General features: G+C 41.0%; 1 protein-coding gene across 2 annotated transcripts in view; it reads right to left on the bottom strand.

Moving 5' to 3' along the window:
* Positions 1-20,237, bottom strand: part of CALCR (calcitonin receptor) — a 180,526-nt gene that overhangs the window by 46,589 nt on the left and 113,700 nt on the right. For both annotated transcript variants that reach the window (XM_054193184.1, XM_054193185.1), the window contains exons 4-6: positions 17,813-17,923; positions 9,949-10,061; positions 5,711-5,802 (exon numbers count right to left, since the gene is read on the bottom strand). In XM_054193184.1, coding sequence (XP_054049159.1) covers positions 5,711-5,802; positions 9,949-10,061; positions 17,813-17,923 — 316 coding nt within the window. The remainder of the gene's footprint in view (positions 1-5,710; positions 5,803-9,948; positions 10,062-17,812; positions 17,924-20,237) is intronic.

Here is a 20,237-nt window from a genome sequence, read left to right as displayed (position 1 = left end):
ATCTCTCTTCCTGGCCCTCTTCCTGATTTCTTAATCATTCCTTCGTGGTGTTTTTGAAGGCTCCTTGTCACTCTCCACCCATCTTTCTATATGCTCCCTACTCTGCTTCATTAATCAGTATGCAAGAAGGCATCACTAAGCCAGTTATCCAGGTCTAAAACTTGTGAGTTTTTTATATCATTATGCCTCTGTCAATTGTGTCTCAGAGTTTCAGAGTCTCTCGTGCTTCTTGTGGTTCCCCTGTGTTTCATACTTACCCTATGTCTCCTACATTTCCTTTGACAGAGATAGGTCCTCCTATCTACTCACAGAATGACCCTTACTTTTGAGTTCCTATCTCCACTTCATATTGCACCTAGGATATTTTGACTTCCAAGGAGCTTTTAGCATTATTTTCTTCATAGATCTGCATTGTGAATCTGTAATTTCTTCTCATTCATGAATATCGAGAATACTGATTTTCACCCCAAGCCAGTTATTTTCTATCTCCTACCCACTTGTTTAGTTTTCAAATTAATTTCATGCTTTCTACCATGCTCTCCCTTACCTATCCTTCCACTCATTATCCTTCTTCAACTCCCTTTAAAAGCCTTGGCAACAATTAGACTGCAGGTGCATTTACACCATACCATCTATTATTCTGGCAAATCTAGACCTATTGTGCTCTCCATCTGCCTTCTTTATACAAATGTCTTTGTTTTAATAATTCAATTGGAAGTGATTTGGAGCCAGGAGTCCCCTTTTTTCTTTTGTGTTTTATTGTGTAAGATGATGGGGGTCTCAGTTTGCAATTACAGAAATATTGCAATAATATGATGATGCACGTAACTGTTAGACACTGTGCTGGTTTTGGCTGGGATAGAGTTAATTTTCTTGATAGTAGTTAGTATGAGGTTATGTTTTGGATTTGTGCTGAAAACAGGGTTGATAATGCATGATGTTTTAGCAATTGCTAAGCAGTGCTTACACAGAGTGAAGGTCTTTTCTGCTCCTCACACCGCCCTGCCAGGGAGCAGGCTGGGAGTGCATTAAAAGTTGGGAGGAGACACAGCCGGGACAGCTGACCTCAACTAACCAAAGGGATATTCCATACCATATGATGTCATGCTCAGCAGTATAAAGCTGGAAGAAGAAGAAGGAAGGCGGGATGTTCAGAGTGATGATATTTTGTCTTCCCAAGTAACTGTTATGCGTGATGGAGCCCTACTTTCCTGGAGATGGCTGAATACCTGCCTGCTGATGGGAACTAGTGAATTAATTCCTTGTTTTGCTTTGCTTACGTGTGCGGCTTCTGCTTTACCTGTTAAACTGTCTTTATCTCAACCTACGAGTTTTCTCACTTTTACCCTTATGATTCTCTCCCCCGTTTAGTTGCCAGCTGGGGTTAAACCATGACAGACACTCTATTTTATGAACACTCTGTCTCCTGTTATGAGCTAGTATTGTTTAGTGATGCTCATCACTACTGATTCAGTATTCCTTTCTGAAAGTACTGCAACATCTATGAAGCCAGATCATTATGCATCTTGATAGCCAAAAATGAAAGAAAAATAAATCTCTGCCAGGAAAGACTTATATGTGGCAAACAGCAACCTCTGCAAGCTGTTCGTCGCTGCCTCTACAGTCAAAGGCTATTATACGGCCCCAAAACCATCTCTTGCCATCTGACTGACTGTCTGATTGACAGCTTGCCTTCTATTGAAGGTCAAATAATCTATAGCTGTCATAGCCAGATGATAGAAAACAACTGAAGGTAATATGAACCCTGCTCCCATACAGCTTTATTCTCACTTTCTCATGATCATAGCTCGGTTTCCTCTTTGTCCTCCCATTTTGCAGCGCTTTGTTTTAATTCCTTTCTCTACTTCTTCCTGTAACCTTTGTGTCATGGATTAGTCATGGAAGGGGAAGAAGTGGAGGAGGAAAGAGAGGAGGAGGTGCGTTACTATCTGGAAGGCTGCTGCAAAGATGAGTCTTTCAGCACGGTCTGGGACCGGTCAGGATCGTGCGTTGTCTGTGACTCAGAGCTAAGAATGAGTCAGACAGCCTGATCCTGCCTTGCTTGCTGCAGGGAATCACCTTCTTGGTCCATTTAGGGTAGCCAATTTAACCAGATCCCATCTTTGCTGTCCCAAAGAACTCTGAAGCCTCAGTATAGGACTCTAAATCAGATTAAATTGTGCTCTTCCCAGTTTCCTTAAAGCATTACCATGGCTCTGGTTTTGTGCCCTTTATCTTTACATAGATGGGAAGGTAATTCATCAGTTTATTGGGCAGACTTTCTAGCTATCTCTGTATCTGATTACTGCATGTTATCACAGTCACTCATCAAACTGCTGCTCTGGAAATTAGGAGAATTCACAACCTGTATTTTGTATCCACCTATTTTGAGCTTGTAATCTTACAGATTCTTATAGTCTATGCAACGTCCAACCATTTCATTTTCCTGTGTTTCCTAAACTCACTCTCGGTGGTGGTAATGTTGGGGGCTTGTTCTTTTACTACCCTTCCTGTCTGACAGCTGAGGCACAGACATCTTACTGTATAGCCCTAAGATTTATGCCAGCTTCTTCTGGCCTCTCAATTGACTAAGCACACCCTTTCCCAGCCTATATGGACACCCTCATCCATGGTGTTCCTTTCCAGGGACCAGCACTAGATGAAATAACCAAGGAGAAGCTTTGCATAATGTTACTAAGAAAATTACTATTGGAAGGCACACAACCTAAACCTATTCATAGATATGTAGTACGTACAGATCAAAACTGGGACCAGTGTCCTGGTTCCGGTGGGGATAGGGTTAACTTTTCCTGGTATTCCATGCCATGTGAGCCATGCCCACCCTGAGCTGCTGGGGGAGGGGGCAGGAAGTTGCTGCTTAAAAGCGGGCTGGGGCGGCCCGGGTCCGGCCGGCGAGCGGCGAGCGGCGGGGGAGCGGCGGTTCCGTAATCGCGTTTGTATATTCCCCTATCCGTGTTGTTGTTGTTGTTGTTGTTGTTTGCCTGTTCCCTTTGCTGTTCTGTTAAACTGCCTTTGTCTCAACCCAAGAGTCTTGCCTTTTCTTACGATTCTTCCTGTATTAGGAAGGCACGAGTGAGCGGCACGTGGTTCTTTGTTGCCGTCTGAGGCTAAACCACGACAACCAGAAATAGGCTAAGGTGCCTCGTGTAAGATTTGTATTAAATAATACGGGGACTCTAAGACTACAACTGATATAAGCACTGGCACAAGGTATTTGGGGTTTTGTGGAGCACCTTCCCCTGCAGATATTTAGAGCAAGGCAACGATCCCTTGTGCACTAGAGGTGGGGGTGCAGCAAGAGGTTCTTTTTACCCCCAAATTTATGCAATTACTATGCATGTGTAAGCTGGAATTTTGTGTTTGCTATGTACTGATTGAGTTTACAAATCTTCATATGTGTATTTGTGGCCAAAAAACATATCTCAGAAATTCAGATAATGAAGTTGATGATATCTCACAATCCAGCACTTAAAGTTTGTCGCATTGTATTGAAGTTTTTCACTTATGCTGCAGAACATTAAATCTACCCATTTCAAGACACTTAAGAAATGCCAGTTAGTTTAGACACACAAAAAATCTGTACTAAAAGAGTCATAGTAAATGTTTAAAACTCAGTGGTCATGATAGAAAATGCACTGGGTGTACTTCATTATGATTCCTTGGCCTTACAGGTGACAAAAAGGAATAGCTGAATGTTTACAGAAATATCCTTTATTTTTAATTTAAGGCTGCAAGATAAACGAATAGAAAATATGAACAATTTTTCCCTTTTTAGACTTGGAAATTTCAGTATGAAAAACTGCTTTGGAAAATAAAGGTTCTACAGAGAATAAATCCTGGTTGTTTGAAAATAAGGCATATATAAACTCATGATTTGGCATGAGTGGGAAGTTATTAATTTAGAACCTGCTCATAATTCACAGTTACTATTTTGGTCACTAAGATCTGAAAAAATGCATTTAATGTACTTGTTAAATTTGAGTTGGGCTTATTTTTGGCTTTCAATTTTCTGGAAACATCAACCAAATACAAACAAATGAAAAATTCTGACCTGTACACAAAAGTCATGCTCTTTATCTGTCTATTGGGAAGATAATTAATCCCTAGAAGTAGTTTACACTTCTGGATCGAAAATATGTCTTTGAACTGCTGAAATAGATTGATGAATAAACCAAAGAATATAATTTATCTTTCTATGAGGATAGTGATAAAGAAACAACAAAATGTATTTTGGATGCTTGTCAAGGGTTCGCATCTGTTGACATTCATGTAGAAAGAAGCTTACTAATATTCTCACACAGGCCTATTTGTGTTCTAGCATAATTTTAGCTTGAAATAATTTTTTGAAGGCTAAATTACAATCTTGAAACAGTATACTCTTAGAATGACAACAGTGATGGACTTTTAATTACTACAGGTTACCATTATTGTGCAACTATTCTTTCTTAAAATCTGTAAAGAGGTTTGTGAAGAAAAAAAGAGGTTTTTTGTGTTCCATTTTCCTTGTATTCTTGATTGCTCAAAGAATACTACTTTCTTTGAAGCGTTTGGGGATTTTCTGTATTCTTGAATGAGGTAAGCTTTTTTGGCAATAAAAGTCCACCAGGTTGTAATTGTGCGTGTTATTTATTCAGAAGCATTTGTAATTGCTTCTTATATTACTCTTGCTTTGATTCCCAGTGTACAGTGTGGGGAATACTCACTTGTATCCATGAAAACCTTTATGCGGATAAAGTTGGAAAACTTTACCTGGCCTTTTAGATTACCTTGCAGTTATCTTCAGATATACTCTACTGATGGTCTGGCTATCTGATTACAAGTAACTGATGCGCCTTTGCTGAAATCAGTAAGATACCATCCCATTTGGGTCATTATACTGTATGCATCATTCTGTTTCACCAAAGTATCTGTGAATGGACATCACAACCCTGAATTCCAAGTGTGCTATTAGTATGGGAAGTTTGCAGTTTATAGTAATGCTGTGAAATACCTTAAAAAGATTGCTTAAGAGCTAGAAGAATATAGTTTATGCAAATCATCATAGTTCTGGATGTACAATAGCTCAGGATCTGGTCCATCATTTATTCTTGAAAATTTTCGCCAGTGCCTCTGATATCTTCTAGTGCTTACCATTTCCCTGAGCTGAAAACCAAAGGCTGTTCCCAGGCAGCCCTTCACTACTGACTGCGACTGAAGCTGTGACTACGTCTGACAGCAAATCTGAGCTCCCTCAGCTCCTTCACTGCAGACATATTACAATAAATAGTGTGCAGACAGGTTCACCAAAGGACAAGATTAAAATGCTCTAGTTAAGCTGCCATGCAGTAGCTGCAATGCTTTCAGGGAATACCAGTTTAGTCGCCTTTAAAGTTCTGATACAGACCACCGTTGTTTTTCCTTTTAATGATGATGTCAGGCTACACACTAGCGTCAGATTCACGCTTAGTGCTGACTCCTGTAAGCACCTACTCAAGTCTCGATAAATCTAATAGCATGATCTTAGCTACACACCACTGGGAGATGTCCCATTGGTGAGAAGACCCTGTGCTGAGACTTTTTAACTAGGATTATATAAAAAGGCACTCAGAAGAGCTGTTTCTCACTGCCATGTCCCCTTCCAAGCTTTTCTTTGGTTACCACATGAGATCCCTCAGGGAAAGAAGGGAAAGTGTCTGTAAGAAACACTTACTTGAAATAGAAGAAAATTGCCAAGGAAATCAACAGGGATGTTATAGACAAAGCATGGCCAACGATCGCCATATAATAAAGTATGAACGCCATCTGCAATTTAACAAAAAGAAAAAGCAAACGTGAACAATTTGCAGGCACTCCATTTTTTTTTCTCATTGAGGAAGAATCTACCAAATAAACCTCCTGTTTTGTATTTCTTTTCTTTCAAAGGTTCTTCTTCAATACACTTTAAATATAACAAATCCATTAAATAGCATGACTCGTGGTCTAAACATGAGATAAGTGTTTCTTACATGAGCTGATCTGTTTCTGCTGCACTAAAGTAACTGGTAAGATCCTTGCTCACACTATGTGTCACTCACTTTCCCATGTTCTAGGAGAGCACAGCAGACATAAAACATTCAGATTTTCAAAAACCCTATGACAAATTTCCACACATATACAAAAATATTAAAGAAAATAGGTTGCTGTAGGATTGGTAGAAAGCTTTTATGGTTTGACAGTAGCTTGAATAACAGGGAACAAAAGCTTAATGGTCACTTTTGGAGATGAATCAGTGGTTAGGTGACCTCAGGACTGGTATGGGGCTCGCATTTTGTTCAACATATTCATCAGTGACGTGATGCAGAGAAATCTCTAAGTTTCCAGGTGATACATAGGTCTTTCAGATAATTGTGAGGGACTCCAGAAGGGCGTCACATAACCAAGGGGAAAAGAAGATGCCATATGAGCTTTATACAGAAGAAAGTGGGGTGCTACACCTAGGGACAAACCCTGCCTACACAATGCTGAACTCAGAACTGGAAACTGAACTCAGGGAGGAGATCTTGGAGTCATCCTGGGCAGTTCTCTGTATCACTGGCTTACTGTGTAACGGCAGTCAATAAGTCAACAAAATGTTGGATATCATCAGCAAAGGCATTGAGGGTAGAACATCATTGTGCCTCTGTTTAAAATTTACAACGCACTTCTTAAATGCATGTGTGTTTCCAGTCTCCACACCTTATGGACATGGCAGAGCTACAAAAGGTGCAAAGAAGGCAACTAAAATAACCGAGGCAGGGTAGCTGTGTTATGACAAGTGGGTACAAATTCTGGGATCCCCCCCTTTGGAGAAGTCAGAGTGGGATTATTATCAAGGCCTACAGAGTCATGAAAGCAGCAGATGAGATGAAACTTATCCTCAACTCCTACCACACTAGAACAACACACCCTGAGACAAATTCACTGGTGTGAACCTTGCTATTGGGCAGCTATATGGTCTTACAATGCTGTGAAGCCAGTGTGCACGAACAGATAATTGGGCTTTCACTTGGACTAATATCAGTGAAATCTAAGATAAGCCTATCCATGTTTTGTATGCCAATAGTGAAACAAAATTGCAGGACAGCAGTTGGGCTGCAGAATGCTGCAGTATTTAAACGTCATACTTTGCTCTCAGCCAAGCTCTTAAGCATCACCCAGCTGTCAGAAGACTGCAGGAGGCCAAATGGCATGCCAGGCTTCACCATTGCCTTCTTTTCTGAAATTCCTAATACAGTAAAGACTAGACAGGGGTCCTTAGTTCCTCTGCTGGGTTTATTTTCTTTTCATCTCTACTTAATTCATTTTTCTTTTGTTATGCATGAGCAATTTTCCTTTTTTCAATGCTTAGATTAATGGCTTTCTGTAGCCCTAAGTTTTGCCAGTCACATTTTTTTTTGTGTTTCCAAGTAATTTTAGACTTTCATTTGAAAACAAATATGAATAAAATTCAGAAAACAAAGCCATTCCTCTTTGCAAAGGTGCACATCTTCTTATTTAGTTTGTTCTTCAGTCATTTGATAACTTTGGAATCAGCTCCTGCTTTCATTAACTTAAGTGGTGGTGGCCTGATTCAGATTTAAACCAAAGTCACATTTACACCATCCTGGACATGTAGAACAGACATGACGTGAGTGTGAGTATCATTCACCAATTACGGAAATTTATGCATATCAACTGCAAATGCCCTTGGTCCCCTACTCTTCCTTCACAAAGTGTGACCACGTCATTGCTAGTGAGCACAAATGCTTTTTCTGACAACTTTTTCTGGGAGCACCAGCCACCCCAGAGAGAGAAGACCAGAGTGCAGAAAAGATGAGGCAACTTTCTGAACAGAGTAGTGGGAGAGGTTCTTAGCTGTGTGCACGTGACATTTCTTCCACTTCATACTCAGTCATTGCTATGTTTTTTCATATTAAATTGATGTAATTTTTAAGCCTGAATTTAATTTACAGATGAACTGTTCGAAAATATGTTGTTTTGCTGCCTATCCTGTATACAACCCTTACCCTCAAGCAGCTAGAAGTAGGAAAGGCTTCCAGAAAGCTACACGCAAGTCTCTGTGCACACCAGGGGACTCTTGATTATTCAATCTACCTTTCAGTGTACAACTGCTAAATCAGTTTAACTGTATACCTGAGACTCAGCATTACCATTTTTGGTTACTTCATGTAAACTTACTACAGTAACTGCTCAAAAAAGCTTTCCAAATATAACCACAAAGACAGACCAGAATGGACTGAAACATCAGCTAACAAAGCATATGGTCTATCACTGCATTTTTAAGAACTGGCTGTAATATGTTTTTTTCAAGTGACCTGCTTCAGAAGTACAGCATATTGGTACGTCCAGTTACCTTCAAACAAACATTGCACTATCCTATTAACTTCTGCACTCTTTGAAATGGCAATCTGTCATGTCCCTTCTGACATATAGGACTTAAAACATGCTGACTCATCAAATTTTTAGCTTATGTAGATTTTTTTCACCCTGGGTTTAGAAAACCTCTAAAAAAACATTTAAATGTTCTTTTTTGTCCCCCTAGAATTCTTCACTTGAGGAAAGAGAATTCTCTAATAGGAATAACTCCTACTCAGTTAATTATATTATCCATAGTTACATGGAAACAATCTAGAAATGAAGCATACTGCTGTTTTTGAAGACTTGGATTAAAGGTCATAATCTAACTTGGCATTTCTGTAAAGATAGATTCTTTTTGCATTTTCCATTATTTTTTGTTTCAGAAGAATCTCAACGTACGTATAATTTTCCTTTGTGTTCTATCTGCACTTTGCTTGAATGATGTTCAAAACTGTTCTTCTGGAAGGCATGGATAATAGGTAACAGAGCTACATTTTTTGCCTCCCTACATGGGCCAACATCTGGAAAAATTATATTTTTACGGTGCTTCCATTTAATGCCTCTGTGAGCTCAGATTGTTATTATTATTCTCTCTTTGTCATATAGGTGAGTCCTATTTTACCATGATGGTTCCTCATGCTGCAAAAACTTTTAGAATTCACCTCCTGCTTAGTCTCGTAGACTTTTCCAAGGCCCTTTTGGGCTGGATCATTACTAAATATAACCACACACTGGTTTTTGGCTGCATAGAAAGAGATCCTCCAACACAAACCCCAAATCAAATCAGTTTTTGACTCTTTTCCTTCCACAATTCCAAATAGTCACAAATTATTCTGTCACAAATCTGTAATCAGATTTTCCTGGAGCTCCACTCACATTTGAGAAACATTCATTTTCATGAGCTTCCCTAACTTAATTTTTTCAAGCTTTTCTCAGATTTCCCTCTCCTTGTTTCTTTTGGTGCTTTTATATTTAGCTCTCTTCTTTCAGCTTAGCAACTTGATTTTGGAAATATTGATGCAAATGCTTAATTCATTATTTTAAATAGTCTAAAAGACTTCAGTCTAACTGTTAAATGTGCAGGCTTTTAGGATTTCTGGATTAATGGTACCTTCATAAATATTTCTTTTCAAAGGGAGCGAGTACAGGGTGATATTCTTTGCTTAAGAAAAATAATACTAACTTAATATTTTTAGCCCTGCAGAGAAGACATCAACAGCTGGAAAGATACTTGTTACAGAAAACAAAATTGAAATTCTAAAGGATCATTTTATAACTGTTGGACAATCAGGGAAAATTGCGGGAAATAAAAAATGCATTTGAAAAATAGTGCTAAACTTGTTGCATGAATTGCTACTAAATTATCCACCCTGTAGCAAACCTATATTTAGCTTGGAGCACTCATCAAATAATTTTAATAACCTGAAATTACAAGGACAATACACTTAAATCCTTGTGCAACAAATAAAGCTAAAAGATGAGGACTTTTCTGACCTCTCTTATATGCGTCTTACTGCTAGCCCAGCCCAAAACCATTCCCAAATAGTCACTGCCTTTTTAACTGGAGCATACCTTCAGTTTTTCAGAGGTGAAAGAGTTGCACAGGGTATAGTTGGACCATGTTCGGTTGCTCTCAGGATGGCGGAACCAGTTTCCAGTTTCATCACAGTATTTTGAAGCCCTCTCTGATGATAAATGGCAATAATAGTTATTTTAGCATATGCATATTACACATTTAAAATTCCATTAAAAAGAATTTTTATGTTTGAAATATAATGTGTAACAAAATCCGAAGGATTTTCAACCTATGCAATTAATATACATTTTATCTCTTTTGGTTTTTTATTTCCTCAGAGATTTATCTGACAGTATGCTTGTTGTTTATCTTGAATAAATGCAGTAAAGTATATAGAAATAGCCTTCATTCAGATGCAATTAGTTATGTGAAAATCCTTCATTTACAAAGGGCGTTGAAAGATGTTTATGGAAGACAAAGTAAAGTATCAAGGGAAATAACTAGTTAAAAGCACTGGGTAGAGAAAGGGCAGAGGGTGGCAGAGTCCTGCCCATCCCCTGTGCCAGCTAAGCCCTGCCAGGGGTGAACGGGACCACCGCTCGCTTTCCTCTGAGGCTGCAAATCCTGCAGGCACTGGGAGAAGTGGTCCTGCCAACATTTTGGCGCAGGTCCTGAGTGTCCGGTTTAATTTAAAATGGCTGTGGAGTTCTCTGTTTAAATAATATGATGTGTGTTTGGCCTCTCCACGTGTGTCTCTGGTTTTGGTTCCTGCGCTGCAGGTGGCTCTGGCGTCCTTCCCGAAAGCCCTGCTGTACGGATTGCTCTCCAGGCTTGTGCTCCTTCGCACGCATCCTTTTACCGTGGCGGGGGGACAGTCAGGGCTTCAGCCCCTTACTGCTCGGAGGGATGCCTGAAGCCGCAGATGTGTGCTATGCCTGTGTCCTCCCGGCCATGCTCACATTTCTGTCTGGGAAACCCTGGATGCCGAGGCGCAGACAGCCACTCCTAATCACCTGTCAAGCTTTGGATGAGTTCCTTTGGCCTTCCCTCAAGCATTAGCCACACGGGAGTCACTGGAAAGTTTGCCCAAGTAACAAAGGAAGGATAAGATCAGAAACTTAACTTATTTGATGTTTTCTTAGACAGTGACATAGCTGTTTATTTATGAAAAATACAGTTTTTCAAGTCTGACTTTTAAAATACTCTGAAAAGTCTACCTTCCATTTGCCTATTCTATCTTTACGGTTTTATTTGCTTTATACATAGATTATCAGCATTTCCAGACAATACACTTTTACAGAGCCAATTACTATTTAAATATAAACATTTTTAATTTTTTGTGGCCAATATCTGCATTTATTTTTCTGAATCAGCTCTGATGATTAATGATTCTGTTAATTTGGAAGATTTGTATTCCCTCTATACACCCTAAAAAAAGCAATTGATCATATTGGCAAGGTAAGGATTGTATAGACTGAGCTGCCTTCCTCTGACTAGAAATACACTTTATATAGTGCCATTGCAAAAAAAAAAAAAAAAAGAAAAAAAAGACAAAAAAAGACAATCCTCCAGAACATAGCATATTTTCAAAATTGCTGAGAGCCTCAAATCATTGTTTTGGGGGACTTGTTGAAAATCAATACGTGCATCAACAACACCAAAAGGAACAGTACATGTTATCTCAGCCTTCCATCACTGCAGCAGCTTGGAGATAATCTCAGACTGCCTGTGTAGCAATGTTCCCGTTGTACTTGTTGCCAGATGTTATCTAAAGCTGGAAAAAGTTTTCAGTCGTAGATAAAAGATTAATGGTTATGCTACCACAGAACACAGTGTACAAACATCGTACCTACTATCCCATGCGCTCTGCAAAGTACACGGATTTTGTTAATATGCTATAGAGTATGATGTTACTATCATCTATCCTCTCTGTACTTTAGTGCCTAGGTAGGCACTCTGCCAAAGTTTAATGTGGCCTCTGTAAGTTAGAGACAAACCTGTTGCCTTGTACTTTTCCTTGAAGCCAGACAAACACAATTGATCCTAGTTTGGAAGTGGCCATGGCCCACAGATTTCTTGCCGTGTTGTTGTCAGAATCTGGGACCGGGGGATAAGCCTCCCTACTGCCCATCCCAGTGACTCAAACAGGTCAAACATTTCTTCTAAATCTATGCTTTTATACAGAAATAAAGCTGTGAGTCCGTAACCCAAGCAGTGTTCTACCACAAGCTATTCCACAGCAGCCCAGCAGGAGGTGTGGGATTATGAGCCCGGGCACGCGTTGTTTTTTATGCTATCTAGAAGAATCTATTAATCTCTAAAGAAATACACAATGTGTAAGGAGGGGTAAGGCAACACTAGCAAGGCAAAATGGAAGTGCAGGCTTTAAGATTACTCAAATACTATGTAAACTCTAAGTTTTTAGGCTCTGTCTGTACCCCATCAGTGTGGGTAGGGCACCACTTGGGCACCACATTATTCAAAGTGGAGGAACAGTTACATTGGGTGGGATTCATCTCACCTGACTTTAGCAACCTTAAAGTTACGCAATTCATAGGCAGTTGTGCAAGCTCTCTGTAGCTAGCTTAGAAAGAAACTTCAAGAGCTGTCTGGGCAAAATAGATGAGAGAAATCTTATCCACAAGGGCAGTTTCATGGAAGTAGTGAAGTGTCTAAAAAGATTAACCAGTAGTAATAGTTTTGCATGTGGTGTTGTTTATGCTACCAATAGTGCTTTTATGAATCATATTTTCACAAAAAAACCCTCAGTCATTTATATGTAACAAATAACCCAATAACTCTGCAACAAACAAGATCGAGCTCTATCAATCAGGTTTTTTACAATTAGAGCAACTCTATAGCTAGCAGATGTTAGAAGAGTCAACACCATTTTTTTTATTTATTGTTGAGTTATAAGCTGGAAGTAGAAAGACGTTTTCCCCTGTTGCAGTGCATGCTCAGCACATACCAGACATTGGATTCTTTGCCATGGTTTGGATAGACCTGTGTAGTGCTTAGTTTTGCAGATGAGGGAATAGCTGATGTAGCACATCTGATTTTCTTACATCCTCAGTAAAATATTCTAGAAAATTTTTTTTCAAAACTGAAAAAATAATCTGACATAGTAAAATGGTAATCCTAGAAAACTTCAATTCCAGTGTCCTAAGTGAAGAATTATCACTCTCATCAGAATGCCTCAGTCAGCACAACTGGAATCGGTATAACAGAGTTATATCGTGCACTGTGGGGATAAGAATTAATTTTTAAAATACAGCTGTGAAGCTTGCTAAGAAGCAGGACAGACACAGAGAAGGGTAGGGGGAAAAGAAGCAGCTGGACAAAGAGTTCATATTTGGTTTATTTATCATTGTCTAAATAATATCACTTCAAGACAGGAAAATAGGGCCAGCTGGCTTTTTAGGCAGAGTCAGGAAATTTGCATTTCGTGGCAGCAGGAGAAGGGCTCTCCCAGGCCCAGCCCTCCCTGCACCGCTCAGCGTGCTCCAGCAGGTCCCTGGGCCTCCTGCACACCCAGGATGCTGCTCCTTGCCCGCTGTGAGTGCAGGCACGTCGCCCTGCTGAGGCACAGTGATGGGTGGGAAGGAGCACACGATGGACAGAGTATGCAGGAGAGGAGACCTCGTTTGGGAAGGTGCTTGAATTAGGGGATGCCTGAGGAAGTGGCCTCCCCCCCTGCCTGGAGCCAGGGAAGTGGAAGGAGCTGCAGCGGCTGCTATGACCCAGAAGGTCTCTCTCCCTCTCTGGTTTGTAGAAGGCCATGATTTCTCATCTGCAGTGACTACTCTTGTCAGCTTGGCAACCTGCTCAGCTAAATGCTTTGTGCATGTTGCCAGCTGTGAGAAGGCTGCGCCTGTGTCCCTCAAATCCAGTTCCTTGTGGTCACAGGCATCACAGCTGGTAAATCCAAAAGGGTCTGCAAGAGCTCTTCAATCTGTTCCTCCTTCTCCTGCATGGAGCATTTATCCTCATTTCTCTAAAGATATTTTGTAAGAAAGACAAAGCAATTCAGAGATGGCAGTATGGCACAAGAAGAGAGCTGCAGAGAGCTCAAATACCGCAGTGCTCTGCCTCCTCCACTGCCTTGATCCACACTCCAGAACCAGGGAACCTCACTCCCTCTAGTTAGTGTTAGGGCAGGAAGCAAGGCAGTGATTCCATGTTCCTCAGTCATAAGAGGTAACAACATATTAATCATCCTCTGAGGCAATTGCTCATGGATACACGCGGATCTGTTTCCAAATTGCATTTGTAGAAATTCTGCCACACGAAGAGTTACGAGTGAGTGGTTTACATAATGGAACCAAAGACAGAAACCCTATGAAGTGGAGAACTGAGGGGAGTTTTGCTAAAAGCAGCCTTGGATGACAAAGTTGGGCCGGGCTTGCTCCCTGCTGGGGTGGGTACTGCTCTTAACCACTGTTCTTTGCTAAAGAGGAAAAGGAGCAAAAGTGAAATGAAAAGGTACGGCTGCCACAGCGCAACTTGCACATTCAGCTCCATTGCTATACGTGAATGCACCGAATTCATCCTCTCCAAATGCACCGTGCAGGGAGGGGAATGTGAGTAATATAGCACTCCCCTGCCACCAACCCAACAGCCTATGGACGGCACAGGGCAATGCTCTGCTCCTCCTGCTGCCCCCAGTAAATCTGCCTTGCTAGAAGGCCATTACATCCACAATACATTTCCCTTCTTTTTATTAGCAAGAATATTACCAGCATGAATTACATACTCCATTCCTATCAAATTCAATTCCTAGCAGTTTCAGCATGACCTGGAACCATTTCAAAGGGATTACACCAAAGATTAACCTGGATAAAATATGAATATAAAATAAATTTCAAGAGAAACTGTGCATGCTGCCTGAATAGGGGAGTATATAACTCAGTCCTGCTCAGAGCTCTGCTGTCAGGAGGGGATGAGACAATGAATTTCCTGCTGTCACTGGAGTTAAAGCAGTAGGTCTCGGTATGTTTTCCAGACAAATTGATTTATTTTTATGCATTATCACATTGCGCGTGATGGTCATTGTGAGAAAGAGATTGCTACAAGAGGAGGGAGTTGTTTATTGAAAAGGACAAAGTTGTCACACCTTGTAGAGAGTGGTTTCTGTTTGTCTGTTAGCTTTGAGATCCTCATTTCCTTTCCCAGGTGGGGAAAGAAGGATGCGAAGCCCTAGCTAACTGAACAGCATAGATTATCACAGTGGTCCTTCCTCTTTCAGAACACAGATTTCTGCCTAGTATGACCTGATATAAGTTCTGTGAAGTAAGTGGGACTACATCTGGTAGTTAGTTGGGAAGTTGTCAGACACAAAATGAACGGAGCACTGTGTGTGTTCTCCATCATTTTGTTTCTGGGCCCTTTTCTTCAGAATATGATTTTGCCTTATTTACTTTCCAACATACTCTAGCAATTTCTTCTTGTCATTGATGCTGTTGGGGGTTCAGATATAGAGAACTCGTATAAAGCACCCACAGAATGATCCTGTGCTGGTAGATAATGTTTCACTTTTCCAGTTACGAATGACCTAAGTATCAAAGCACAAAAAAAAAGCTGTATGACATAATTTTATTCCAGGACTCAAAGCTATAGCCATCAGTGAGCTGATACACAGTGCTTCTGCAGATCTCAGCGCAGCCCAAAGCAGCACAGCGTGAAATCAGAAGTCCATGGGGTTACTTGCATGCCTAAAATACATGCTGAGGTGGTTTGATATCATGGAGACTTTAATGGGAAGCAAATCTGACAGACACTGCAGTTTTCATCTTGTAAAATCATTGTTCTTTAGGATGAATTTTCTGTTTCTTAGCAGAAAATGTAGCTGCATTTTGTTTAACAGGCGTAAGTTACCAAAGGAAATGACTTGTGACACAAAACCTGACGGAATTCTCAGGACAGCTGAACTTGTGCTTTTGGGCACTTGTAAGTGACAGCCACTTCCATTAGCAGTTGAAAGACTTCTACTCACCCCCATGATTTCTTGTCTCCCTCCTACTTTATTAATTCCCAGCGTGACAATCAGCCACCTGGCAAAGCAAAGGCTGCCTACCCACTGGTTTGATACCACAGCTGTAATATGTGCTGGGGAACTCAACAGCTACTCCAGGAAAGTGCCTCTGGCTCAACCAGGAGATGCTGAGCTGCCACCGAGCCAGGGAAAACAGTGTCAACTGGCTGGGATGCAGGCAAAGGGGCTGAGAGAGGTGCCGACAAGGAGAAGAGAGATGTGCCATGGGAAAATACTGAGTCCAGGAGACCACAGGTATTGTTCCTAAACAGGACAGCAGAAAGAACAGCAGGAAATAAATTACTGCAGGAATCTTTTCCCCCTATGGCTCTGTACAGAGAATAGGAATACTAAAATATTCCCAAATCTGCAAGTTTTAAAGCGTGGCAGAAAGAATAACGGCAGCATGCGCACACTCTGGGCCAGACTCTGCAGCACGCATCTGTACATTAAGGAGTGATTCGCAATCAGCCCTATGAGCTACAGACCTTGGCATTAATAAGCATTAATAAGTGGAGTGAGGTGCTTCTCCATGGATGGCCTCAAGTGTTACTCTGAAGAGTGCTGTTGTAGCAGAGCAATTAATTGAGAACAAGTCATTGGAAACAAGTGGGCAAGTAGCAAAGCTGGCAATAGGTGGCTTGGGAGAGAGCAGGAGAGTGGCTGTCATCATGCCCATGCACTGAGGGATGAGGACCTCGAGTCAGTACATGGAGTATTCACAAATTAAGGCTGTTAGTGCTACAATTTTTTTTCTATGAAAGCCATGGAAGCAGGGGAACCAGAGGCCTTGTAGTAAATTGCCCTATTCATCAAAGTGGCTGTGCCACATGGTGAGGATATCATGAAAAAAATGGGGGCCGAAGCAGCAGGTACAGACCCCATCCAAGAGGCATCTCTAACATGCAGGTAGGAAAAGGCTTGTGCAACCTCAGGATCCAGAGCCTCAGTCTCTCTCCTGAACATGGGCACCTCTGTCTGGGAAGTGAACCAAGTTTGGCCACCTCTTTCAAAATGCTCTTCTGGCATCTTTTGTGCAAATAGCCCAATGGTTGAAGCACTTGTCCACAGAAAGGGAGACCTAGGTCAAAGGCAACCCCCAGCTGAAAGTCTCAGCTCCTCAACCTGTTTCCCCCCAGGTGCTCCAACAATTGGCCATGAGCGTGGCCTGGCTGCAAGACTCCTCCTTGAAAACTATGACACTGTACAGAAAAGAGGTCAAGAATAAGTGTGACGGAAAGCAAAAAACGGTCACAGAAGACAAGACTTTGTGATTCGGTGCCTGCTGTGTGTCTCAGGGATGTCAACTGCTGTAAAGATTTGTGGGGTAGGTCTCAGAGTATTCCCACAAGAGGTGGACAGTCACAGTGCCACACAATCTCACTTCGCAGGCACACAAATCCTTCAATCCATCCTGTCCAATGCCTGCTTCCACTGGAAAGGGGGAGGTTCCTCCATCGCAGTTGGGATGGAGGTTTGAATCCCTTCAGACTGAGGCTGACACTGGAAGTTTCACACTTGCTGGGTGAGTTCTCTAACCGTGGATAGCTTGATTTATAAAGAACAGAAATATCGATCAATCTGGCTGCTATTGCAAATGGGATTCACCAAAATGCATACTGGGTCTGATCCAACCTGGAAACTCTTCTGTTTCTTAACAGGCAACAAGCTCAACAAAATCAACAAAAATATAAATACATATAAAATATTTTAAAAATGTAAATATATAAATTAGGCAACCCAAAAGCTTGATATATTTTAATTTCAGCCAGACTCTCTGAGATTTTGCAATGCTGCAAAAATGCCACTGGAAACATGCTTCCACTCAATGGCATGTATGTTTCAAAGGCTTCCTTTGAAAGGTAAGATGATAAAAAGAAATACCGTACCAGTTGGATCAAAGTCTGGAAAATAATCCGGACAATTCTGAGCAGTGATTCTTCCAGCAGGTGTGTCGTCCCAGCACAACCAGCCATCCCATGTTCGGTTGCAGAACAGACCTGGACATTTAAGAGGAATGCAGTAGTTAATTCACACACAGTCACTCCTGAACCTGCTCTGTTCTAGCCTCCCAAGGAACATTGCTGTCTGCGGACAACTTCCTTTTTGCAATAAAATCCCTTGTTGTTGCTACACTTTGAGTGGCATTCCAGTACTTGAAAGGGGTCTACAGGAAAGTTGGAGAGGGACCCTTTATCAAGGAGTGTAGTGATAGGATGAGGGGTAATGGTTTTAAACTGAAAGAGGGTAGATTTAGACTAGATATAAGGAAGAAATTCTTCACTAAGAGAGTGGTGAGGCACTGGAACAGGTTGCCCAGAGAAACTGTGGATGGCCCATCCCTGGAAGTGTTCAAGACCAGGCTGGATGGGGCTTTGAGCAGCCTGGTCTAGTAGGTGGTGTCCCTGGCTGTGGTGGGGGGGTTGGAGCTATATGATCTTTAAGGTCCCTTCCAACCCAAACCATTGTATGGTTCTATGATTCAGGTACTGCAAGGTACTTGTTATTGCTGATCTGAAGTTAGTGGTGTTAATTTTCCTGGAAAGTAACGTTTTTAAGCCTGTTGAACCCAACTTTGAATGTAGGATCTGATCCTACAAATTCCTCTTCTTGATCCTCCTTCCATCCTTGCCTGTAAATGTGTACACTAGTGGTAAGGGGGGCCTCAGTTGTCCAAAGACCTTATAGACACCCACTTTCCATTTCATCTTCTGTTGTTCAGCAGGTCTGAAGATCAAGTCTTTGAAATGTAAAGGTAGGAAGGGCTTGCAGGGACATCCTAGCTAAAGGCAATGTTTGCAGAGACAGGTCCCTGCTAAGGTTGTTGCATTGCTCAACACGAGAGATCAGCCAGATAACTACAGATCCAGTGAAGCGAGGTGCAAGAGCGATTTGTAAAAGGCAAACTCTGCCTGCTGATGTTGCCTGGGTAGGAATGTTGTGATCCTGTCCTCATCAAGACAGGATATAAGGAAGAATATAAGGACAGATATAAGGAAGAAATTCTTCACTAAGAGCGTGGTGAGGCACTGGAACAGGTTGCCCAGAGAGGCGGTGGAAGCCCCATCCCTAGAAGTTTTTAAGGCCAGGCTGGATGGGGCTCTGAGCAACCTGATCTAGTGGGAGGTGTCCCTGCCCACGGCAGGGGAGTTGGAACTAGATGATCTTTAAGGTCCCTTCCAACCCTAACAATTCTATGATTCTATGATTCTAAGACCCTTCTGGGAGGGTAGCACTGTTGACGCTGTGTCCCCTACAATCAGTGTTCCCAGCCCTAGAAACGAAGGCCATACGAGGGAGCCAGAAGACAGCTCATGCTTGATTTGTGTTACAGACATGTTGCATGCTATGGTCCACAGAAATTGTGTTATAAGACTGCTTGCTGTAACACGTTTTCCTGACTTACTGTAGATTTATTCCCTATACATCTCAGTTATTTCCCATTTAAAATCAGTTTGTGTTGGGGAAAAGGTATTTATCACCGTGACCACCAGGTTAAAGGGAAATACAGTGAGAATATACATCTTGCCTTTTTTTCTGTGGTCCCAACGGAGTTTCAGAATTGCTGGCATGACCACGTAGGTTGTTTTTGAAAGAACCATATGGAAGGTGCCTAATAACCATTGAAAGTTAATAAAATATGGGCAGCTAATTGCTTCTGGTGCTTTTGAAATTATCCACAGATAAGCTTTCTTACTGAAGCAAGAAAGCTGTAAAAAGACGTCTGAATTGTTCAAATTTGCACCAATAACTGTTTTTCAGTCAAAATAGTTATGGATTAAAAATTGAAAGCATAAATATTTTGAAATTAATTGTTTCCAGATTAGGTGTATAGCAAAAAGATATTTTTATGAACACTGTTTCTTCATTAGATAATATTTTATGCACATGTATTTTTCCATCGTCAAGTTAAATGGGCTAATGCCACTTGTTCACAAATCAGCAGTTTTTAATCTTTCCTTCAGGCATTCTCATGTTCTTCGCTAGTTTTAAGATGTATTTGAAAGACTTTTAGGAATCATTTTGTAATATCAAAGCAAAAGGAGGGCAGAAAATGTTTGCAACTTAAGCTTGTATCTGCAAGACGCTGCAGAATGGGGTTGGTAGGAATTTCTAGCTTTAAATCCTTTGCCTTGCCTGATAAAGAAAAAAAAAATCACTGATGTTGATCTACACAATGTGGAATATGTTTTTCAAGGTAACAGGATATATATGTATACGTACATTGAAAAATATGTATATGTATACATATATACATATATATGTATATATGTATACATATATATACACACACATATATATGTGCATATATAT

This window comes from Rissa tridactyla, chromosome 2 (assembly GCF_028500815.1).
Source record: "Rissa tridactyla isolate bRisTri1 chromosome 2, bRisTri1.patW.cur.20221130, whole genome shotgun sequence".
Lineage (NCBI taxonomy): Eukaryota > Metazoa > Chordata > Aves > Charadriiformes > Laridae > Rissa > Rissa tridactyla.
Note: the sequence above shows the minus strand (reverse complement) of the source record. Positions and strands in the feature narration are given on the sequence as shown.